General features: G+C 40.7%; 1 protein-coding gene across 5 annotated transcripts in view; it reads right to left on the reverse strand.

Annotated features, from left to right (window-relative positions):
• Window positions 1-26,583, reverse strand: part of ELOVL5 (ELOVL fatty acid elongase 5) — a 90,835-nt gene that overhangs the window by 34,224 nt on the left and 30,028 nt on the right. Inside the window, exon 2 of one of the 5 annotated variants that reach the window (XM_064287436.1) lies at window positions 12,665-12,739. The exons of 2 other annotated variants lie outside the window; for them this stretch is intronic. In XM_064287436.1, coding sequence (XP_064143506.1) covers window positions 12,665-12,722 — 58 coding nt within the window. In that variant the 5' untranslated portion in view covers window positions 12,723-12,739. Of the gene's footprint in view, window positions 1-3,688; window positions 6,612-12,664; window positions 12,740-26,583 lie in introns of those variants that run through there. 2 more of the 5 variants (XM_003404427.3, XM_064287444.1) reach the window with 2 other exon arrangements.

A 26,583-nucleotide genomic window follows, 5' to 3' on the forward strand; every position in this document is an offset into this window, starting at 1 on the left:
TCCTTCCCTCAGGTTCGCAGAACTTTCCACAATCAAACTTAGGAACATAAGAAATAACTAGCAAAACAGTCTCTAAAGGGAACAGATGTGGAAAATCACAATTTTTCAAAGAGTTGCTCACTGTTCCTGAAACATCTAAGTTAAAAAGGGAAAAAGGACAGGAGGTGGTGGCCCCTGGAAAACGGGCCCCTAATCAGTAGAGTCCTGATCCGTGAATCACAGGCCTGGACTCTGACACGTCAGATACTTTTCCCAAACTCTCCCCCTACCATGCCTACAACTAGACAGAGCTGTTTGTTTCTGAACAGGTTACTAAGAGACATTTGCACCAAAGGTGTACTTTATTTATCAGCACAAGGTCATGCTCTTGTCTAGCCAGCCATATATCTAGCATTCCACGCATTCACTTTTTCATTCATACCATGCATTTACCAAGTTCCTACTACCTATCAGACACTGTTGTAGGCCCTGGGGGATACAGCAGGGAACAAAACAAATCCAGACTTGGGGAGAAAGACCATAAACATATAATTTAGTTACAGATATAAACACACGCACACACACAATATGCAGAATAACCACCAGCATGAAAAAATAAAGCAGCATGAAGGGGATGGAATCATAGACCAGGGTTTATTTTAGAAAATGTAGTTAGAGAAGGCCACCCAGGGAAGGGGACAACAGAGTAGAAACCTGAATTGAGAGACCAAGCCATGACAAAGTTATGTCTATCAAGAGAAAGGGCACTTCAGTGAGAGGGACAGGTTAGCATAATGGCCTTGGGGCCAGGTTGCGCTTCTCATGTTCAAGGGCTAGAGGCCGGGGGGACGAGTGGGCAGCAACAAGGAAGCACACTCTGTCCTCCTCCACTCCCCACCCGCTTCGCAGGCCTTGCTCAGCAGGGGTCCACGGAGGTCAGCCACTTGGTGTATCTTGGAAAGAGCACGTGGCCAATAGGTGGGGAGCAGGAGAAGCTGCCAATTCCTTAACTGCTCACCCTGACACAGCTCCCTTGGTTCCTTCCCTCTCCTGGCTGTAGGCGCCTGCCAGCAACGTGCCCTTTTCATTTTCATCTCTCTTGCTGAGCCTCATCCGCTGTGCCACATGAACAGTACAAAAGGTCTCAGCAAATGAATTCTTCACTGCCAGGCTGGGCCAGCCCACCCCGCTGGGTAAATTGGACACTTGCTGAGTGGCCTGTGGGCTGAGCCATTCTCTTTTGTACTTTTCTAAAGGAATGGGAGGCACAGGGCCCTGCAAAACCCATGACACTTTGCCTAGTGGCCTGGAATTATGGGAATGGGAATGTGCATGACCCACTTTGCACAGGTGTCCAGCCATGCTGCTGGGTCTGTGGCCATCTTCCAAGCTGCACATGGGCCAGTGAGTGACATCACTTCTAAATTACCCCAGTCACTCTAGAGGCAGCTTGGACAGGCTGGGCCAAGTGGGAACACAGCTGCTCTGTACAATTGTACTAGCACGGACCAAGCCCAGGCACTGGGCCCCATGGAAGAGGAGCTTTGGCCCTAATACCGCAAAATAATAAGCTATTCTTTGATCTGGCTGGTTCCCCACACAATGACAGGAAAACAGCGTCCTTCTGCAAGAGGGGTGACTGCAAAGGGCTGGTTAGCATCTCCCAGGAGTCAGACCATCCTGGCACTCAGTCAAAGCATCACTTCCCCATCCTCTTCAACCAGGAGTCTCTGACCCCCACCCAACCTGTGAGGCTTCCTCAAATCACAGGTCACAACAAGAAGTCATAGGACCCATTAAAGAAAATCCCAAACACACACATTATCCCAAAGCTGTTCACTAATGTAAGAGCCACTCACAGAAAATGATGACAACGAAAACAGGGTGAGGGCAGAAAACAGAGGCAGGCCTATCAAAACAGATTTTTAAGAATTCCTCTTTTATACAGATTTCCCAAAAGACATTGTTTAGTTGGAAGCAACTTCCGACGATAAAATTCTGGAGTGTTTTTGGTAACCATGCAACTGTATAATAATTGTGCCTCATTTTAAGTATCTCACTATGATGAGAAAACTGGGGCTGGCTGTTCCCTTATAAATTATTATTGTTACCTGCCACCTAGTCAGCCCCTGACTCATGGCAACCCCATGCACAATGGGATCCACAGGACTTCACTGGCTGATTTTCAGAAGTAGATTACCAGGCTTTTCTTTCTAGTCTGTCTCAGTCAGAAAGTTCGGTTGCAACCTGTCCAGTATCACAGCAACACACAAGCCTCCACTGTTAGACGACTGTTGGTTGCGCCTGAGGTGCAACGGCCAGGAATTAAAGCTGCATCTCCAGCGTGAACGGCCAAGAACTCTACCACTGAACCACCACCACCCTCCCCTTTATAAATGATCTGATTTATACACACCTTAAAGGAGTATTGGCCTGTGTGTGTGAGGGAGTTCAGCACACCTTCATCTGAATCAGCCCCCACCATTTATTAGTTATGTGTCCGTGGGCAGGTTCCTGCCACATGTACTCATGTTTTAGGACTGAGGTGACCCTTAGGCTTGAATTCAGGAGAGAGATGGGAACCACCAGAACAGGAAATACAGACACCAACAGAACAAAAGCAAAAACTCAATGTCACCAAGACAGCCCTGCTTGTGTGGAAAATCCATCTGTCTACTCATTTTAAAAAAAAAAAAATTCTTTTTTTTTTTTTCTACTCATTAGCTCCCCGCAAGGAGCGGTACACCCAGGTGAATCATCTGTGTGAGGCTAAGTAAGTATTAGTGTACACTTTGATCTAATATCAAACAGAGTTGCTGGAAGCAGGTCTGCCAGACAATGCTACGATAAGCCTTACAGTGAACCAGTCCCCCTCTTCCTTTCCACTTAGCTCCCAAGAGAGACAATAAGATATGAAAGAATGAGGGGAGGGGGGCGGGGGGGATTGCAACATTGGAAGAAGGTTGCTGGAGTTAATGAGAGATGACGACACAGTAAGCTGCTTTCATCACAAGTCCCAAGATGAAGTAGTCATCTCATCAGAGAGTGTAAATGCCAATAACCTTAGCCATTAATATCTAGAACAGGAAAAAGCAAGAAAGCTGGTCAGCAAACAAAAAAGTACTGGGATCTTAAGGCAAATTTATTTTAAAAGATGCATTAAGGTTTTTTTTTTTTTTTTTAAAGTAGAGTAAAGAGAGCTGATACATTAGTTATAGTAAAGAAAATTAATTTCATAAACCCACAACCTGGCTGCTTTCTGACTCTAAAGTTATGCTGGCAGTAAACACCTTTACGGTCAATGCTTGGTTTTTCTTACTGCTAAGGTAATGGTGGAGCCCTGGTGGTGTAGTGGTTAAGAGCTTGGCTGCTAACCAAAAGGTCAGCAGTTCGAATCCACCAGACACTCCTTGGAAATCCTATGGGGCAGTTCTGCTCTGCTCTATAGGGTTGCTATGAGTCAAAATCGACTTGACGGCAACATAATTTTTTTTTTTAAGGTAATAGTAGCAGGTAGCAGCAGTCAGCCTGCTTTGAAAGCCCGCCCTTTCTGTGAAATCAGTCAAAACTAATTCCTTTTGGTTTAAAATTGTTTTTTTTTTTTTTTTAACAAGTTTAACTATCATCTAGCGTAACCTCCTCATCATACCCTGCTTTATTCTGAATTGTCATGGTTCACCCAAAAATGAGTTTACTGAGCTGAGCTTACAACGAGCTGCCGGAGGTCAGGATGCAATTTCCTTCCATCTTCTCTCCTCTCATGCACATTCACTCTTTTTAACAAAATCGACTCGATGGCACTGGGTTACTGGGTTAACAGTCAAATTGTGTTAAGTAAGCATGGGAACATTCTTCAAGTTGGGTGCCAACAGCATACAAAAATTAAATGGTGCTTTACTTTGGTGGTCACAGTGCTGTTTCTGGAGTTTAGAAAGCTTTTTTCCTAGGTTGGGAAAATCAGCTCCTATACGAAAGGAGGAAAACCACCACGTCTTGCTCTGAAACGTTAAAATACAAAATACTGTTATCAAGACCATAAAAGGAAAGAACATCCAAGTTCTAAAAGGCTTTCAGATATGAAAGTAAACTGACGACAGCGTCCCTCTAGAATGTTGGCATTTAAATTGAATAACTCTGGATTAAAACTGGGCTCAAGAAAAATACCTGCCAGATCACTGGTGGTACCTGATTGTGTACTGTCATTTTGACCATTCACGAATCTACGCTTACTCTTTTTTCCTCCATAGAATTCCCATACTTCCATTCTAAGGGAGTAACAAACAAACTCCTGTTAATACTCTGATAGAGCCATTCTTTTGTCTACTATACATCATAAATAGTACAAAAAGAACAAAACTCTGTTTGGGGTCCTGGATAACTAACTGCAAAATTAAGGCATCAATTTGTACAACAAACTACGGTTACAGATCAGCTCCATGGTTAAAGAAGGTTAATGACCTTATCCTCGTATAACGGGAAAAAAATTTTTTGGGGGGGGAGGAATTAAAAAGCGTTGCAAAATCAGCTTTCCCTGGTACAAAAAATAAGATTAGACAGGTTAAAAGAGAAGCCCTCATCGCTTGCTCTTTGGTTGTCACCAGTTACCATATTTTTACGCAAATAACACTAGCAGAGCTCTAACAGACGCTATATACTCTTGTCTATTAAATGATCTGTAAAGGCATTCAAAAGGCATGAAACAAAAAACACCCAAACAGTAACATATACACATACACACTTCTTAAACATTCAAACGAATTTACTCCCCACTCAGAAAGAGATGCATTTTTCTAGTATTAAGGCAATACACAAATATACTTATCTCAGAAACCCATCAAGGTAGATAATTTTTTCAGCAGAGGGAAAAGGGAGAATAATGATCTTAGAAATTTATTTTTATATCCCATCATCACCTCCACTGTATTTCAGTCAGAGAAATTCTTATTCACAGCTAAAGGACAGAGTGTACAATCAAGTTCAAAGTTCTTCACCCAGCTCTTAACAGGGTTTAACCTTTAGGATAAGGACCCATACACCAATGCAGTTATCCACACATGCATTTGGAGAGGGGTTCACTATGGTAGAAAATTACTCCTGTAGAGTTTCATTACCTTAATCTTTGTCTGAAGCTAGAAGAACAAGAACTGGTAATCACCAACTTCTCCTTGGGTGACGCACACTCGGTCATTTAGAAAAAGGTAACGCTAATCCCCGCACAGAATGCTCCCCGCTGGATGGTAACAGCCAGACTGCTGCAGATGGACTTAGAACTTGGCTCTCACAAAGAGCTTTGCTGACAGTAACTAATAATCCCACAAAGCTGTGGGAAGCAAGTAAAAGGTCCACAGAGTGTCGGGGTCAGATCGTTCCTGTGACTGGCTTTATTTTTGTGCTCCCAGTGATTCTCAGTATGACTGGCCTTCACCCTACCAGGCATCTGAATTGTAGCTGACTCACCGTGTTAATAAATATTTAATAAATGCCTACTATTTTTTTTTTTTTACTACGTGCCAAGCAGCATTCTGCTTGTTAGGAAAATGACAATGACAGATACGATTCCTGTAGAAAAAATGTATAAAGGCACCAATGGGTCAATCACTGTTGGGTAACATCAACTCTGAAGCAACTCTGGAGCCAGACAGCCTGTTTTCAAATTCTTGCTCTACCACTTATTAGCTGTGTGACCGTGGGCAAATTTATCTTTCTGTGCCTTAGTTTTCTCATCTGTAAAATGACTGATTAATGGTACCTTCCTCATGTGATTAAATAAGTTAATATATGTAAAATGCTTAGAATAGTGCATGGCATATAGCAAGTCCTGCAAAAATGTTTGTATTATCATCAGCATTACAAAGGTCTCTGGCATCTGCTAATTTCACATTCAATGCTTGTGATACAGTCTTGCTAAGCTGTAAACTGGAGGTCCTTACAAAGTCTATACAGGGCAACTTGCCCACATTCCCATCTAACAGCTCTGTTATTTTCTGCTTTGGATGGAATGGCATTCCACAATGGTATTTGTGAATCTGGGAATTCATAAGAGTCTCTAGATACAACCCTCTGGAATATTAAATAGGATGTTAGTCAATGACTTCTCCATGAGTGGAAGAGAGAAGTGTCTACACCATTATTAGCACAGAGCAGAAATACGTCTGTATCTGATATGCCATTTTTGTACTCCTGGCAACTACCACATGGTAGTTACCCAATAAGTGTATTAATTTAGCACAACTGGGGAGCTGACTGAGTTGCTAAAGGTCCCAGAGCTGGTGAGTGGTGGAACCAAGATTTAATGCCGAGTCTCTTACCCCATGGCCCACTGCTCTTAAAATGCCCCAAGGAGCCTCTCATTGGAGTATCTGCATCTATTTATTATTAAGGATGGTGACAATACGTGTTTGTATTGTTTGAGTTCATACAGCTTCACCATGAAATTAAGGTATAGAATTAATTTTAAATAATGTTATCAAGTTAAAAAAATCAGCTATGTTTACCTGAGATGCTTGGTAACAGGAGCCTTAGAAACCTCTGTACTTAAGACCTAGATGAGAAGATGACAGAAAATGGGAAGCAAACCTCTTTGCCCTCATTTTCATATTCCATCATCACCTGCCCTGTATCTCAGTCAGTGATAAAATTACAGGTTTGTTTTTTAAGTGTTATAATTATTGGTTATACTGTAATTATCTGTTCATTTGTCCACAAACCCCCATCAGGCTCTAGGCTTTGAGGGCAGAGCCTCTCATGTTCCCATTGTATCTCCAGAGAGCCTGGAATTGTGCCTGACAGATTTGACTGGTCTCATATTCATGGGGTCTCAAATCTGGCCCCATCTCAGAACCACCTAGGAGCTCTTCTAAGCACAGATTCCTGAGCCCCACCGATTCAACAGTCTACACCAAACCAAACCCGCTGCCATCGAGTCGATTCCGACTCATAGCGATCCTGTAGGACAGAGTAGAACTGCCCTATATGGTTTCCAAGGAGCGCCCGGTGGATTCGAACTGCTGACCTTTTTGGTTAGCAGCCGTAGCTCTTAATCACTATGCCACCAGGGTTTCCTTCAATAGTCTACAGGCTGAAAATTCTTCTTTCTGAACAGTTCCTTAGTGGTTCTGATAAGTAGCCAGGTTTGGGAACCACGGCTGTATATATAATAAATTGGATTTCTGCCCGCTAATGAAATCCCCTGCAGCTCTTGAAGTTTTGTCAACCAGGCAGTGTCCACATATTGTATGACACTGACAGAGTCGAGACCAGGGCGGGGGTCTCGAGGACAAACTTTTTCATTCCAATAAATTCTGTTACAATTCCCTGTATTGGGAAAGGAAAAAAAAGAAAAAAAAAATCATCTCCTTTCAAGCCATCTCTCAAACTGAAATAAAGCCCCATCAAGTTAGAGATCAGTTCTCTTATCTTTCAAACACTGTGTTACACAGCACATATCACAATTAGCACACATTAAGTGGTGTAAGCTCTTTTTCCATTCCGGAATGTCACTGTAATGAACACCACTGTCAGTAGAGGAGACCCTAATGCCAAGTGTGTAAAGCTCAGTGAGGGCAGGGAACATAATTATCTTGTTCTTTGTAATCCCCAGTTTGGCACACAGAAGGTATTTAGTAACTGTGTTTAACCACACTGAACTGGGGCACTGTGGAATGCTGCTCAGTGCCCCAGATTGAACCCACTGGTTGATGCCATTAAAAATCATGGCACACCTTTGCCTACAGCCAATTGTCTACACTCCTTGCAGGAGGCAAGGTGGGAAACTGGAAGAGCCTAGACACTGGCTAAGAGATGTGGGCTAAGTCCTATGGCTAAGAGGTGTGGGCTAAGTCTTAAACTCAGCTCAGTCCTAAACCAAGTCACTTACTATTAGTTTCATTACCTGTACTAGATGAGCTCAAAGGTCCAGTGAATGTGTTATCTGTAGAAGGCAACCTCTAAGGTGGCCACCAACGATCCCTTCCTTTTAGTACTCACACCCTTATGTACTCCTCTCTCACAGTGAACCAGGGTTGTGTGTGACCAACAGAATACAGCAACAGTGATGGTGTGTTACTTCTGAGATTAGGTATGGTAGCCAAAAGGAAAGTGTGGCTTATAAAAGACACTGTAGCTTCCATCTTGGTCGGTTGGTATATGTCTCTGTCTCTAGGATCACTAGCTCTGGGGGAAGTCTGCTGCCATGTCATGAGCAGCTCTTTGGAGAGGCCAACGTGGCAAGCAATTAAGGCCTTTTGGTAATGGCCATGTGAGTGAGCTTAGAAGCAATCCTCTGGTCTCAGTCAGCTTTAGATGACTGCAGCCCTGACCGAAACCTCATAAAAAGTCCCAAGTCAGAACCACCCAGCTAAACCTCTGTGGGATTCCTAGCCCTCAGAAACTGTGTGAAATAATAAATGCTGGTTTAAATTGCTACATTTGAGTGTAATTTGTTACTCAGCAAAAGAGTAAAGGCTTAGAAGTTGGCAAGGTCAGCAGGGTTGGGCTAACAGAGGTTCTTAAAAGTCAACTACTCTCCTTTCCCCCCAGACCTTTCCTTCTAGTTACTATACATAATCAAGGCACCCATTATAAGCATGGCCCTGATAAATAAACTTCTCTTTTGGTCTATTTACTTTATGCTCCCTCCTGATCTAATAGGAACTGGAAAGAGAAATGAAAAGGCTTAGGTTATTTAAAATATAGAATCTGGTTATGAAAACAATACAACACTTTTATTACTAGCCTGAAGGTTGGCAGGCTAAAAAACAAACCCGTAGCTGTCGAGTCAATTCCAACTCAAAGCGACCCTGCAGGACAGAGTAGAACTGCCCCATAGAGTTTCCAAGGAGCACCTGGTACATTGGCAGGGCCAAGATGGTGGAGCAGTCAGATGCTTCCTGTGGTCCCTCTTATAACAAAGACTCAAAAAAACAAGTGAATCTATCATATATGATAATCTAGGAGCCCTGAACATCAAAGGCAAAGTTGACTGAGTGGCAGGGGGAGAGAGAGATGGTTTAGAAACAGTGAGGGGCTGCCAGACCTGAACCAATAGGAACCAGCACCCCACAGAATGGATCAGCTGGCACAAGCACGGTGAGGGAAGCAGTGGCGTTCGGGACACATTTTCCACATCAGGAAAGACCGGGTGGCGGAGAGTCCACTCATGCCTCCAGAATCAGTGAAAAGCAGTGCTCATCTGGCAAAAGTACGTGTGTCTAATCTACCAAGCAAGCGAATCAAAAAAACACCCCTGTGGGAAAAACCTCTCTCGTTTACCCGTCCCTTCCCACTCTGCACTGAGTCCGAGCCGGCTTCAGAGACTGCCACATCCCCTGGGCTAGATGTAGGACCCGTCACACTCTCTGAGCCATTCTCCCAGCCTTAGAGAGGGAACAAATTAACAAATAGAAAAAATAATCTGCCGGCTCCCCTAAGTCGGGAACTCAGGGTAGAAACAGCTCCTTTGTCTAGGCACAGGCATAAGGGGTCCATTGACTTTGAATGTCTTTCACCCTGGCATAGACCTGTGTGGGCCCATTTCAACAGCGTAGGCCCTCAGTAACACAGTACAACAGGACATATAACTGAAGTCTAACCTCAACTCTAGCAGGTATATGGTAGAGAGGCAGATTCGTGACATCCGACACCACTCTGCCTATTAGGCAGGATCCTCACCTACCCACATCAGGGGCCTGAGGACTGGTAGCTCCACCTACACCACCTAGCCACAGGGGTCAAAGAATAAGTGGTGACTTCCAGTCCTTACAGCCAACAGCACTGAGTGCCCATAGTCCGGCTGCAAAACCCACCCACCTACATGCTCTAGGGAACAGGGACATGCTTTCCTCACAGACACTCAGGGGTGACTGTCAGCCCTGTCTTGCTCAGCATGTGACCCCCTACTGCAGCCAGATACCTGTGCCTACACCAATTAACCCTGCCCATCTAGGACTGTAGGTGAGAGCCTACACCACATACTTGGTGACCGACTACCTGGACACCTGACCTGAATCCCTACAAGAAAAGTAAACGGACTCCTAGGCTCACATACCCAGTAACAGCTCTAACCATCTAGTGACAGGATGTCAGAGCTTCAAAGGCATCAATAATCAAACTAGCTCACATGAGCAGTCTATTTGGGCATATCAAAACAAACCAAAACAAGAAGCTAGGACACAGTGAGCAAACATAAATAAATACACTAACTTATTGATGGCTCGAAGACCACAGTTGGTATCAAATCACATAAAGAGGCAGACCATGATGGCTTCAGCCAGCTCCCAAAACAAAGAGTCAAGAAATCTTCCAGATGAAGAGAATTTCCTGGAATTACTGGAGTAGAATACAAAAGATTAATATACAGAACTCTTCAAGAGACCAGGAATGGGATCAGGCAAAATGCAGAACAAGCCAAGGAGCACATAGACAAAGCAAGAGAGGAACTTAAGAAGATTAGAGAAGAGCATAATGACAAATTTAACGGGCTGCAAGAATCCATAGAGAGACAAAAAAAAAATTAACTATAAAATTTCAGAATTAGACAACTCGATAGAAAGTCACAGGAGCAGAATTGAGGCAATGGAAGTCAGAATTAGTAAGAGTGAAGATAAAGCACTTGACACCAACATATTTGAGGAAAAAATCAGATAAAAGAATTTTAAAAAATGAAGAAACCCTAGGAATTATGTGGGACTCTATCAAAAGGAATAACCGACAAGTGATTGGAGTACCAGAACAGGGGGTAAAACAGAAAATACAAAGGGAATTGTTGAAGATTTATTGGCAGAAAACTTCCCTGATATTGTGAAAGATGAGAAGGTATCTATCCAAGATGCTCATCCAACCCCACACAAGGTAGATCCCAAAAGAAAGTCACCAAGACATACTATAATCAAACTTGCCAAAACCAAAGATAAAGAAAGAATTTTATGAGTGGCTAGAGAAATGAAAAGTCATCTACAGAGGAGAGTCAATAAGACTAAGCTCGGACTACTCAGCAGAAACCATGCAGGCAAGAAGACAATGGGATGACATACACAAAGACTTGAAGGAAAAAAATGCCAGCCAAGGATTATATATCCAGCAAAACTGTATCTCAAATATGAAGGCAAAATTAGGACATTTCCAGATAAACAGAAGTTTATGGAATTTGCAAACAACAACCAAAATTACAAGAAATACTAAAGGGAGTCCTCCGTTTAGAAAATCAGTAACATCATATAACAACCCAAGACAGAACACAGAACAGAGCAACCAGATATCAACCCAGACAGGGAAATCACAAAAATAAAGCTAAAACACGGAAAACAGGGAAACAGAGACGTCATTATGTAAAAGATGACAATGTTAAAATAAAAAAGAGGGACTAAAAAATGCACAGGTATTTCATATGGACAGGAAGTCAAGGCAATATAAAGAAATACAAGATTGGTTTAAACTCAGAAAAAGGGGTAAATATTAAGGTAACCACAAAGGAAACCAAGAAGCACCTGGTGGATTCAAACTGCTGACTTTACTGAGTACCTATTATGTGCCCAGGAGTCCCTTGGTGGTGCAAACAGTTAAGCACTCAACTACCAACCAAAAGGTCAGAGGTTCAAACCCACCCAGAGACACCTTGGAAGACAGGCCTGTGATCAGCCTCCAAAAACTATATGGAGCACAGTTCTACTCTGCCATACATGGGGTTGCCACGAGCCAGAACTGACTTGGCAGCAATGAGTTTATTGTGTGCCCAGCTTTTCAAAGACTAAATAAGAAATTACTCCCGTTTTCCAAATGAGAAGGCTAAAATTTAGAGATTTTAAGTGAGTTCATCAAAGTTACTGAACAAACAAAGCCGTTTAGTTAATTTCCAGGTCTGCATGACTTAGGGTCTCGGTTTGTTAGGACTCAGGAGCTTCTCAGGATACAGGACTTGCAGTCCTAAAATCAGGAAAGTCCCAGGTAACCTGGAGGAGCTGGTCATCCCACTATATCCAAAATTTGTGCTCTTTGCAAATCACCACATAGTTTAATTTTTAAAGTACATTTTAAAGCTATTATTTTGGCAGCTTATGATATGTAATGAATTTTGAAATGTCACCTACTAAAGTGAAAATCACAAACCTCCCTCGTCTACTCGTCTCACAGTACTAAGAAAGGCTGGCTTTTCTTTTTTCCGTGAAAAGAGTAAACCTAAAACAATCACTGCTCCTAAGCTACGTACCAGTATGAACATTTTTCAACTTAGGAATTTCTGCAAGCTTCCAATTCAAAATAGCAACTCAGTCCACAAAGGACACCAGTACTCCCCTGGGGCCTCAGCAGACAGACACTCTGGTGGTTCAAAGGGCTAGAGGAATGGCTGGGTGAGCTCCTCATGGAACTGCCCACCAAGCAGGGAACTCTGGCAGGACAGGTACACAGGTACATAATACTCTCCTCTTCTACAGAATCCCAGCGTCAGCTGTAACCAACAGGAACTGCAAGATGGCAGTGCTCCTGTGGTTATCATGCCTGCCAGGTCAGGAAGGCCATCTACCAGCAAGGGCAGAATCACCCAAAGAGCTCTAGCCCTTTCTCTTTCCAAAAGATCTGTGCAACACCCACTAGGATGGCTATGATCAAAATGATGGATAATAACAAGTTTAGTGAGGAGATGGAGAAACTGGAACCCTCATGCATTGCTAATGGGACTGTCACATCTTACATGTGTTGTGGACAGCAGTTTGGCAGTTCCTCAAAAAGTGAAATAGAGTCCACCACATGAGCCAGGATTCCACTCCTAGGTATCCAAGAGAAACGAAAACGTTAAGTCCACACAAATACCGTACACAAATGTCCATAGCAGCATTATTTATAATAGCAGAAAAGTGGGAACAACACAAATGCCCATAAACTGGTAACTGGATAAACAAATTGTGATATACTCATACAGGGGAATGCTAATAGGCCATAAAAAGAAATGGAGATGGATATTAAGATTTGCCTGTAAGACTGTCATCAGTGATATTTGTAACGGCGGAAAAGCTGGGGGGAGAAACTTTAAATATCCATCTAGAAGTAACCACCTAAATAAATTATGGTATAGCCATATAATTAAATATTATGCCACTATTAAAATTAAGTTATTGGGCATTTTTCCCAAAGAAATAAAAACTTACGTTCACATAAAAACATGTACACGAATGTTCACAGCAGCTTTATTAATAACAGCCAAAAACTGGCAACAACCACGATATCCTTCAACTGGTGAATGGTTCAACAAAATACGGAACATAACGCAACATGCGATACTACTCAGTAATAAAAAGGAACAAACTATTGATGCATACAACAACTTGGATTAATCTCCAGAGATGTATGCTGAGTAAAAATAAGCCAATCCATTTACGTAACTTTTTTGAAATGACAAAATTACAGAGATAGAGAAAAGATTATTAGTTGCCAGGGGTTAGAGGTGGGAAGGAGGGGAGTGGGTGTGGATATAAAAGGAGAGCACAAGGTATCCTTGTGCTGATGGAAATGTTCCGCAGCCTGACCGTGCCAGTGCCAATATCCTGGTTGTAACATCGTACTACACTTCTGTAAGATATTACCATTGGGGGAAACTGGGTAGAGAGTTCTTCGGAGCTATTATTCCCCTCAATGGCATGTGAGTCTGTAATTATCGCAAAATAAAAAGTTTGATTTTTAAAAAAGATTCACGTAAGTGAAGGAAACAAACCAACCAATGAGACTAAGCTTTTGATTTTTAAAAAATTTCAACCAACACCTCCCAACCCAATCACACATGGTTGCAACTTTTTGGCGTTCTGTAACCGTTCTATATAGAAAGGTTTCTGGTGAACAGAAAGAAAAAGTTTGAGCTACGATTTCATTCTTAAAAGCTTAACCCTTTACCTAAAATGCCGGTGTTTCAACTGCTTTTAATTTTCACAGCAGTCTAACTTAGCTTCCCATTAAACTTTTATTTGTTGTGACTACTTAGACAATAAGGACACTGTTTTGATCAGTCTAATGTTCTGATTTAATTCAAGGGAGCATACATCTCAGAGAGACCAGTTTTCAAAGAGTAAGGACAGTCACGAAACATACCAAACAAAACCTTCCTGGATAAAACTTTACCTTTAATGATTCAGATGCATTCTGTGATCTTGAAGTGTTTCAGAGACAGAATTATAAATGCCAAATCTCATTTTACAGTTCTGTATAAGAGAAGGCACAGATAATTGGGAACAATCTCTACATCTACCCTGACTTTATGGTTTTATATAATAAGTTCCTACCATCAGTTAAGTTTCCTTGCCACACTCTGTTCTCATAAATGGAACATAGAAAACTTTTTAGATATCAATAGTTTGGGGCTGTCAGATTCTAGATTTTCTTGATAACAAAAACTATTAGTAAAAGCTTACTGCATTATAAGGACTAGAAGCCAGGAAGGGACAGGAAAGCTGGTAATAGAGAACCCAAGGTCGAGAAGGGAGAGTGTTGACATGTCCTGGGGTTGGTAACCAAGGGCACATTCAGGAAATGTGCTACTGTCTGTAAAACCCCCTTGATAACCATTAAAGGTGAAGTACCGTGAATTAGGTCCTAAGTGATTATATTTTAATGGCACTGCGATTATTTCAGCAAGTCATATAAATGTAACTGAATATTCTGACTGGCTAATAACCAGATTTTTCCCTTTATTTCAATTCTCCCCAAGTACCAATATTCAACTTCAGAGTGTCATAAAAGCCATTTTGCTGTAACAAAATGAAGAAAGGGAAGCCAGTGATCTACTAACATGAAGTCAATTAGGTGGCCAACTATAGATAGCCATAACACCAAAAAAGAGACACTAACAGGCCCAAAACTGAGAGTTAAGGAAAAAAGAGAATAAATACCTGTGTAGAATTAAAAAAAAAAAACTTTCCTGGAGAATTCAATCAGGTAAAAATTCTAGAAAAGAAAAATTTAGATTGTAAGGTACATGTTATCATCGTTTAACAACAGGACTTTATTGAGCACCAAACGTGTTTAAGGTACTGAGGTAGGTGGTAGGGAGAGAAAACGTGGTTCTTTCCCTTAAGCTCAGAAATCTGTCATCCAGTTGGGACCCACATTTTCAGCTCGTATCAAAACACAGAAATTCAGCACAAATGAAACAATAGCTCAAACACACATGTATTCTTGAAAGACAACTTAAATGATGGGGGGCATGCTACATAATACCCTACTTTGATTCAGAAAAGCTATTACCTTCCCACGCAGAATGAAATGAAAACAATGTACTAAAAAAAGCAATGGGACTACAGAACACTGACATGTTTAAAATGTATTACTGTTTTTTTCCAATGATATTTTTCATATACATGGACAATACATGACACCAGGCTGGAGAAGGGAGAGGTAGTTTTCTATTTAAGAGGAGAAGGAAATAACTGTATACAGAATTGAAAGAAAATGGTTACTTTTTAAAAACTTCATCTCTAAGGTGAATCATTTTCTTTCAAGTTATCAAAGCATGTACCTCCACTTTAGGAAAGCGTTGTGTTTCAGATGTTATTTGTATATTAGTCAGTCATCTGACCTTTGGAAAACTATTTTATACAGAAACAATGTTATACTGTTGTTGTTAGGTGCCAGCTGAGTCCTTTTCAACTCCCTTAAACCCGTTGCAGTCCACTCAATTCCCACTCATAGTGACCCCATAGAACAGAGCAGAACTGCCCCCATACAGTTTCCAAAGAACACCGGGTAGATTCAAACTGCCAACTTTTTGGTTAACCACTACGCCACCAAGGTTTCTGTTTTCAACTCATAGTGACCCTATAGGACAGAGCAGAACTGCCCCATAGGGTTTCCTAAGTTGTAAGCTTTACAGAAGTAGATGTCAGGTTTTTTCTTCTGCACAGCAGCTAAGGGGTTCCAACCACCGATCTTCTGGTAAGCAGCAAGCATTTAACCACTCCACCACCAGGGAGGTACTATTAATACCTGCCTTTCATCGATGAGTATACTGAGGCAAGGAGAACAATTAAGCCATTCATCCAAGGTCACACAGCTAGCAGTGGCAGAGCCAGGATTCAAATCCAGGCCAACTGACTTCAGAGTCTGAGCCCTGGTGGCACAGTGGTTAAGAGCTATAGCTGGTAACCAAAAGGTTGGCAGTTTGAATCCACCAGCTGCTCCTTGGAAACCCTATGGGGTAGTTCTACTCTGTCCTATAGGGTCACTATGAATCAGAATCGACTCAATGGCAATTGGTTTGGTTTTTTATGCACTACTGAAAGAGCCCTAGTGGCACGATGGTTAAGCGCTCAGCTGCGAACCAAAAGGTCAGTGGTTTGAACCCATCAGCTGCTCTGCAGAAAAAAGATGTGGCAGTCCCCTTCCGTCAAGATTACAGCCTTGGAAACCCTGTGGGGCAATTCTATTCTTCCCTATAGGGTCGCTATGAGTCAAAATCAACTCAACCACAAGGGGTTTGGTTTTGGCATGCTCTACTGACACCTTAAGTTACCGTAAATGTAAAAAAGGATATGCTTATTGTACAACATTTGGAAATTAGAGCAGAGTATTTGTTGTTTTGTCTTAAAGTAGAAAGCAAAGAGCAATCAAGAGCATGGAAGAATCCGTGTTCCCTCTCTACCACTTACAAGTGGAGTGATCTTGAGCAAATTAATTTCAGAAAGCTTCAGTCCTCCTGCCTCCAAATGGGGATAACAATAATGCTTATCTAATCAGCTAAGATGGTTCACATAGCGTGCTTAGCATGGAGATCTGCGCAAAGTGCTGCATAAATGTTGGCTACAATTACACGTATTCTACTTTTCTTCCCTATGCCTTAAAAAAGCATATACTTGGAATCTTGCATTTTGACATTCTAGCAATTATTTTCTTCACGAACCAATTTTAGTTTGGGAGTAATATTTATATAAATGTGCTTTATTTCTGTATTAGTTGTTTAGTCTGTTTTCACTATCCAAATATTGCAATGAACATCTTCACACATAAAGCATTTTTTTCCTGTAAGATTCAGTTATTTACTTGGGTGAGATTCTCAGAAACTAGCCCATTAGGTCAAAGGTTCTTAATATATACTGCAAAATTTCTTTCCAAAACATTTTTACCAATTAATGTCCCACTCAGCAGTTTTTAACTAAATCAGTCTTATATAAAACACTCTTTGGGTATCTTAAAAACATACAGAAATCTCAATGGCTAGAAAAAATGAGCATTGAATATATACATTAAAACTTTATGTAAATAAGTCATTTCTCACTAAGTCCTGTAACAGAAAAATTAACAATAAATTCTGTGTCCTGTTTTCTAAAGGAGTAATTTGTGAATATAAGCTCGCATTTGTTAATTGGTCATTTATGTTAAGAGTCAGTCTTCCTCTCAAGTTATTAGGAAATGGGATTGTCTGCATTCCACAAAAATTCTTCCTCAAAACAAGGAGCTAAATCTACTTCCCATTTATTCGAACCTCTTAGAAGCATTAGGTCTTACATAAACAATAGCGATCCTTAAGAACAAAAAAGAGATTTTAAAAAGCACAGTTCAAGCATTCTATCTTGTCTAGGAACATGGGCTGTTTTTATAAAAACTGAATCTACAAGTCCAATTGCAAAGGAGCCCCGTAAAACAACAGTAAATTCAGCTGTAGTGAGAGCAGCTCATAAAACTATCTTTTTAAAAAAATCCAAATGTTTTATGTATTTAAGAACTTTAAGAAGATGCTTCCAGTTGGCCTTTTAATTGTGTACACAACATTTTATAGATGATAGGCCATTTTTGCTCATTAGTAGCCGAGTCAGCCAATTTTACTTTATGTCATTAGTATTATTGTCAATAAAGCAGCATAAAACAGCTTGATTTTTCCAATCCCATGTGGAGGCACTGAGTGAGTGGTTAGAAAAACATTTTGACTAGCTCAAGAGAAATTTCATATGGATTTCACAGGACACAAATGAGAAACCCCAAACAGTCCTCTTGCCTAAATGTTTTGGCTCAGTCACCACAATCAGGAATAAATAAATGGCATACAACCCAGCAGCTTTCATTTAGAGTCAATCAACTCTTATCTAGGTCATAAAACTCCTCATGATGACAAGTGACCAATTATCTAAGAATTAAGTCACACAAAGGAAAACTAGATTAGCAAAATGCCCAGTAAGTAATCAGGTAAGCTAGCCAAGGTTTAATAGAATAAAATGGCATTAACCCTGGCCTAATTTGTCCCAGCATCAAACCAATCTTGCAACATTATGCACTGTAAACAACTCACTAATGACTTAAGGGGATTTCACCATGAAACCATAATATTCTTCCTTTAGAGAATCCCTGGCTTCAGGGTGTTAACATCATTAAAAATAAAAAACACCAACAACAACAATAATCATAACGGCAGCTAACACTGAACACTGTGCTAACATCATACCATGTACTTCACAGGTATTAACCACTCAATAACCTTGTAAGGGGTTATTATTCCCATTTTACAGAGGAGGAAATGGAGGTTCGCACATTGGAAGTTATTGTACTCCATCAGAAAGCCTGCAATTGGTGAAAATGAGATTCAAGTCCTGGCTGACTGGTTGCACAACCTGAGCTCTTCTCATCACTTCTCATGATTTGAAACTAGACTAAGTTTAACTTCATCTATTAGGAAAACACAAAAGTGCATCAAAAAACCAGCAGCTTACAAATACTTGTAACACACTACCGGATCTTAAGTAGTACTAGTCTAAGGTTCTGGGAAAAACAATTTATGCCCAAGACAACCTAACACCCAAGACAATAATATACAAATTAGAAAGTCAGTGAGTCAATTGGTTACAATGCTTATGTGATACACACTTGAATTTTCTTCCCCATTCACATGAATCATCAGACAGATTTTGTGTTCCTGTAGACAGCCTAAGATCATTTTAATTCTCAGGTAGCAAGTCTGTTTAGAAATGACATCAAAGCAAATACAGTTATATCACGAATTCAGTGAGGCTATGACTGAAATAATGTCAAATGGAAAATTCTGGTTTGAGCTGTATTTCTGGAGGTATAACATGGCATGGAATGAGAAATGTGTCCACCATGTTCAACACTGGTCGGTTTTCAGAGCCATGATGAGTAATGAGCTTCTTTATAATCCTTTGAAATATGGATATGAAGTGCATAATAAAATCAGTTATATAACTATAGAGAGGAGAGGAAGATACACAATTATTAAGTGGTGAAAAAAAAGCGGGTAGTAATTCTGGGATGAAATTCTATTACATTTTAATGTTCATTATTTTATGTATGATTCCAAAGCAAGATTTCTAGTGGTTATCTCTGGCTGGGATTGAGGAGAAAGTTGGTTTTTCTTTCCCTTTAATTTTAAATTTTTTTCTAAAACATATTGATGTTATTTACGGATACAGAGAACTAAAAGAATTGCTTAAAAGGAAAAAAATAAGGATTACTGGCTCATTAGGCCATGATAATGAGGTTGGGATAACTACACATAGTCTTAGACAGAAAGCTGAGGAATGAGCTAGCATTACAAAATCAAATTTTTCACATCCAAAGAAGATTAAAAAGAAGGGTTAGCTTGAGGCTTCACAGAAGGAAGAACTTTCAGAAAGATAAGCAAACACCAGGAAAGACCTGTGGGGACACTGCAAAAACGAGCCACTCATCTCCAATTGCTGGAAGCATACATTTACCTGATGCCAAGAACTTTTTTTGGACACTGATAGCCCTATTTTACATAGGCTGAAAAAAGACAGAAAGGCACTGTGTCAAAGGTCACCTAGTCTCCATGACTATGCCCAGCACTCCAGGTTTACTCTCCAATGTGAATACTCTATTGCTAAGTTCTTCCCCAGGAAGTTCGGTTCACAACTTTCCCCTAAATAATGCCATTTGTGTTTGCACCATCATCTCAGACCATCTTCTTTCACATGGCTCTCAGCTGGCTTTCAGGTGTCTGACCATCTTCTCATGTGTTTAGAAAAGTCCAATATACCCAAAGACAGAACAACTTATGGGAAAACCACAGCAAAGTAGAATCATTTGGGCATTATTCTTCAATCTAAAACACAACTTCTAGGCTAAGATACCTACTGCTGTATCATAAGTCACAATACTTAAATCCAAATAGTATTTTTTAAAAAGTATCCATATCTTACTCATCTGTCTTGAGAAATTGAGGATTATGAGCCATCTGCAGATGTTTACGCATTCCTACTAGGTACAAGGAGCCCTGATGACAAAATTGTTAAACATTCGGCTGCCAACTAAAAGGTCAGCAGTCCGAATCCACCAGCCGCGCTTTGGAAACCCTATGGGGCAGTTCTACTCTGTCCTAAATGGTCACTATGAGTCTGAATCGACCTGACAGCAATGGGTTTTTTGACTAGGTACAAATATTATTCTGGATGGACTTGGCTTCAAAGTGTTCACAAACATCTAATACAGCTAGAATCACACATACAAGGAAAGTTAATATTACAATACATACCCAATAAAAGACAGGAAGAGCCAAAGGGGTGAGGGCTGTCATAAGGAAGGAGAGATTGAGGGGGCTGGGATATCAGGGGAGGCTTCACAAAAGGAATGGGACTTAAATTAGATACTTAAAAGATAGGTAGATTACGGGTAGGCCAAGGAATGGGTGAAGAGTATTCCAGGACTGCTGGACAACGTGGTACCATAGACAGAAGCCCCATGCCGTCCCTCCAAAACAAAGACCCAAAAAACTAAGCAAAACAGAGACAAACGTCAGTCCTGGAACTCAAAGTGTCAAATGAAGAGATAAAGAACTCAGCCAAGCACCAAATGGAATAAGAAACTGATAGAGAACCGAGAGCGAGGAGAGTTACATGCCGAGGTCCCCTATCAACTAATGCAGCAGGGATTCACCATCTTGGACTCCTGTCAGAGATTGCAGACAGGAAGCACAGAAAGCAGCTTCATGGAGCTCCCAGCAGGAGACAGAGCACCCGGTAACCAGTGATACATGCTTTCCCATCCCCAATCCACTCCCTGCTGCTCTACCATCACGCTTCCTGGCTGGCAGCGGTAGCTCAGACAGCTGGGAAGTAAAGCATCTGTGCCACTTGAATTCGCCCCACCCACATCAGAGATCAGTGGACAGGGAGCACCAGAAAGCAGCTACACGAAGTTCCCAGCAGGAGGCAGAGCACCCGGTAATCAGCAATATACGCTTTCCTAACCTCCATCCTTCTTCCCAACCCCCCACCCCGACCTCCTCTGCTTCCCACCAGCTGCAGTCTCTTGGCCCAGAGGCAACTTCTTCAGCCCTGGGCCGCTTGGATTCACCCCACCCACACTGAGTGCCACTCGTCTGTTGCTGGTGTTGGTTTTTTCCATTTCTTTTGGTTTCTTCCATGCCTCCCACCACCTCCGCCTCCTTTCTCTTGAACACCTGGCTCCATGTGCCATCTTTGCTTTCTCTTGAAAGACTGTGAGGCAATGCTCGACTGGGGAACCACTCCCCCAGCCCACGACACCATGCTGGTGGGATCCCCCAGGCCTTTTTTTTTTTTTTTTGCTTTGTTTTGTCTTGTTTTACTTTGTTCTATTTCATTTTATTTAATTTTTTTTGTCGTGGCTTGGGAGCCCCTTCTAGCCAGGCTATACTGCACGGCTTAGGAACCGCTCCCTCAAACTGTAAAGCCATGTAGGTGGGATCTCTGGGGGCATTTCTTTTTTCTTTTTCTCCTTTTTCCTTTCTGTCTTTCTTCATTCCTTGGTTCTTGTCTCTCTACACTTACCTTCTTTTCTTGTCTCCTGAATACCCGGAGCTCTGTAACATCTACACCGCCTCTAGCCAGGCTACATTGCACAGCCTGGGAGCCACTTCTGTGGTTTTTGCAGCTGCACCAGTGGGACCCCTGAGTGCTTTTCTTTTTCTTTTTTCCTTTTTCGTTTTACTCCATTTCTTGGGTTCTCATCTCTCCACTCTAACAGCAAGCTCCCTTAGCACTCTTTTGTGTGTGTATGTGTTTGTTTTTGGCTCCTGTTTCTCTCTCCTCTCTCTCCTCTTCCCCTTACCCATATGAGCTCCACACATCACAATGTCCCCTCTCCTTCCTGCCTACCTGCACCATGCCCTTAACATCACAGCCCTGAGCAGCACAGGTACAGCCTACCAGTAGGAACCTGCCCAGCACTGATTCCTGGCCCACCCTCTTGGCCCTAGTATGTGCCACAATCCATCTCAGCCCCTCCCCTTCAGCAGGACCTGCCCTACTGCACCATAGCTGAGTGACTGGCCCTGCCCATTAGACAAGGAGGAGAAAAGTTATCATGACCACAGACAAGTAAACAACAATGAACACACAGCCATCCTGCTCAGACATAACCAAATAAAACAAAAAAGCAGGACAAAACAAACAGATCTACAATCAATACAGAAAGAAAACAACTACTGGATGTCCCAAAGACAGCAGACAATATCAAAACATTAAAAAAAAAAAAAACAGGACAGGATGGTTCCAGTAGGTGTTCAAAATAAAACACCAGATGACTTTCCAGAAGAAGAAAAGGCACTAGAACTACCTGATAAAGGGAACTCAAATCTCTAATATTCAGAGCTATCCAAGGGTTGAAGCAAAAAGCAGACAAAAATGAGGAAAAATTATGTAGGATACAAACAAAAGCAAAACTTTGTGAGTAATCAGAGTTCCAGAACAGGGGGAGAAAACAGAACACACAGAGCGAACCAATGAAGAACTGCTGACAGAAAACTTCCCTAATTTCATGTAAGATGAAAAGCTGACCATCCAAGAAGCTCAACAAACCCCATACAGGATAGACCCCAAAAGAAAATCACCAAGGCATATCATAACCACACTCGCTAAATCCAAAGTCCTGAGAACAGCTCAAAAAAAAAAAAAAAAGTCATATACAGCAGAGAAACAACAAGACTAAGTTCTGATTATTTGGCAGAAACCATGCAGCCAAGAAAGCAATGGGATGACATATAGAAAACCTTGAAAGAAAAAAATCGCCAACCCAGAATAACATATCCTGCAAAACCATCGTTCAAACACGATGGTGAAATTAGGGCATTTCCAGATAAACAAAAATTAAGGGAATATGTAAAAACCAAACTTGCAAAAATTATTAAAGGGAGTCCTTCGGTCTGAGAACAAACAACTTCAGACCACAGCCTGAATCCAGGACACAAGACTGTAACAGCCAGATACCAATCTAGGAGATTAACTCTCAAGGACTATTTAAAACCAAAAGAACTGCAACAGGGAATCAGAGGGTTAATCTGCAAATAACAACAACATCAGAACAGTAAAAGAGGAAATAAATGGTGTAGGTATAGAACTTTCTAATGCAGAGGAGGGAAAGGCATTATCAAGTAATAATAGACTGGTTCAAACCTAGGAAGGTAAGGGTAAATTTCAAGGTAACCACAAAGAAAGGCAACAAACCTACTCATCAAAATAAAGAAAAACATAAAGTCTCAATAAAAGCAAAATCTACAAAAACAAAAAAAATGAAGAAAAAATCTACAAACAAAAGGAATTCAGCACAAGAGAGTAAGAGGAACAAAGGAAACGTCAACACCACAAAAAAAGTGCTACAAAATGACGCAATAAACTCACACCTATCAATAATTACACTGAATGTAAATGGACTAAATGCACCCATAAAGAGACAGAGAGTGACAGAATGGATTAAAAAAACAGGATCCATCAATATGCTGTCTGTAAGAGACACACCTTAAAAACAAAGACCTAAACTTATTAAAAATCAAAGGATGGAAAAAATGTACCAAGCAAATAACTACCAAAAAAGAGCAGGAGTGGCAATACTAATCTCAGATAAAACAGACTTTAAAACGAAAAGACAAAGAAGGGCACTATATAATGATTAAAGGGAAGATCCATCATGAAGACTCAACCATAACAAACATCTACACACCCAATGACAGGGCTCCAAAACACACAAAATAAACTTTAACAACACTGAAAAGGGAAATTGACAGTTCCACAGTAATAGGAGCCTTCAACACACCACTCTTGGTAAAGGACTGAACATCTAGAAAGAAACTGAACAAAGATACAAAAGGGCTAAAGGGCACAACTGGCCAACTTGATCTCATAGACATATATAGAACACTCCACCCAACAACTGCAAAGTACACATTCTTTTCCAAGACACATGGAATGTTCTCCAGAACAGACCACATACTAGGCCACGGAGCAACCCTCAACAAAATCCAAAACACTGAGATAATACAAAGTATCTTCTCTGACCACAATGCCATCAAAGTGGAAATTAACAACGGGAAGAGCAAGGAAAAAAAATCAATTACATGAAAACTGAATAACACCCTGCTGAAAAACCACTGGGTAAGAGAAGAAATCAAAGACAGAATCAAAAAATTTCTAGAATGAAAACACATCATACCAAAACCTTTGGGACACAGCAAAGGCAGTCCTCAGAGGTCAATTTAAACAGTTAGATGCACACATCAAAAAAGGAACAAAATCAAAACATTAGCTACACAACTTGAACAAATAGAAGGAGAACTGCAAAAGAAGCCCACAGCCACCAGAAGAAAGGAAGTAAGATCAGAGCAAAAAGAAATGAAATAAAGAACAGAAAAACAACAGAATTAACAAAACCAAAAGGTGGTTCTTTGAAAGGATCAATAAAATCAACAAAACCACTGGCCAAACTGACAAAAGAAAAACAGGTGAGGATGCAAATAACCCAAATAAGAAATGAAATGGGGACATTACAACAGACCCAACTGAAATAAAAAGGATCATAACAGAGCATTATGAAAAGCTATACTCCAACAAATTTGAAAACCTGGAGGAAATGGACAAATCTCTAGAAACACACTACCTACCCAAACTAACACAAAATGATGTTAAAAATCTGGACAGACCCATAATAAGAGATTGTAAAGGTAATAAAGCTCCCAAAAAAAAAAAAAAACCCTGGCCCAGATGGCTTCACCAGAGGATTTCGTCAAACATTCAGAGAAGAGCTTACACCAGTACTATTTAAACTATTTCAGAACATAGAAAAGGAAGCAATACTGCTGAATTCATTCTATGAAGCCAGCATAACCCTGATACCAAAACCAGGCAAAGACACCATACAAAAATAAAATTACATACCAATATCTCTCATGCATATAAAACCCATATAGATGTAAAAACTCTAGCCAATAGAATTCATTACCATATAAAAAAAATTATACACCACGACCAAGTAGGATTCATACCAGGTATCCAAGGATGGTTCAACATTAGAAAAACCAATCAACATAATCCACCACATAAATAAAAGAATCACATGATCATCTCAAGCGACACAGAAAAGGCATTCAACAAAGTCCAACACCCATTCCTGATAAAAACTCTCAATAAAATAGGTACAGAAGAGAAATTTCTCTACATAATAAACGGCATCTATGTAAAACCAATGGCCAGCATCATTCTTAATGGAGAGAGGCTGAAAGCATTCCCGTGAGAACAGGAATAAGACAAGGATGCCCTTATCACCACTCCTATTCAACATTATGCTGCAAGTTCTACCTAGAGCAATAAGGCAAGAAACAGAAATAAAGGGCATCCAAGTTGGTAAGTTAAGCTGTCCCTACTTGGGGATGATATGAAACTATACACAGAAAACCCAAAATACTCCATGAGGAACCTACTGGAACTAATAGAAAGATTCAACAGAGTAGCAGGATACAAGATAAATGGACAAAAATCAGTTGGATTCCTATACACCAACGAACAAAACAATGAAAAGGAAATCACAAAAACAATACCATTTATAATAGCCTCTTTAAAAAAAAAAAAAAAAAAACTTTAGAAATAAATCTAACCAGGGATGTAAAGGACCTATTCAAAGAAAATTATAAAACGCTACTGCAAGAAACCAAAAGAGATCTACATAAATGGAAAAACATACCATGCTTACAGACAGATAGAATCAACATTGTGAAAATGACAATTCTACCCAAAGCGATTTACAAATACAATGCAATCTCGATCCAAACCCCAACAACATTCATTAAAGAGATGGAAAAAATTATCATTAACTTTATATGAAAATGGAAGACGCCCCAGGTAAGTAAAGCACTACTGAAGAAAAACAAAGTAGGAGGACTCACACCACCTGACCTCAGAATCTACCATACAGCTACAGGTGGTCAGAACAGCCTGATACTGGTACAACAACAGAAACATAGACCAAGAGAACAGAATTGAGAACCCAGATATAAATCCATTCACCTACAGTCACCTGATCTTCAACAAGGGCCCAAAGTCCATCAAATGAGGAAAAGACAAGTCTTTTTAACAAATAGTGCTAGCAAAACTGGATATCCATCTGCAAAAAAAGAAACAGGACCTCACACCACATACAAAAACTAACTCGAAATGGATCAAAAACCGAAATACAAAGCCAAAAGCTATGAAGTTCATAGAAGAAAAAATAGGGTCAACGCTAGAGGCCCTAATACACAACATTAACAAGATACAAACCACAACCAACAACACACAAACTGCACAAGATAAGCTAGATAACTGGGATCTTCTAAAAGTTAAACTCTTATGTTCATCAAAAGACTTCACCAAAGGA

The sequence above is a fragment of the Loxodonta africana genome, chromosome 1, assembly GCF_030014295.1.
Source record: "Loxodonta africana isolate mLoxAfr1 chromosome 1, mLoxAfr1.hap2, whole genome shotgun sequence".
NCBI classification, from domain to species: domain Eukaryota; kingdom Metazoa; phylum Chordata; class Mammalia; order Proboscidea; family Elephantidae; genus Loxodonta; species Loxodonta africana.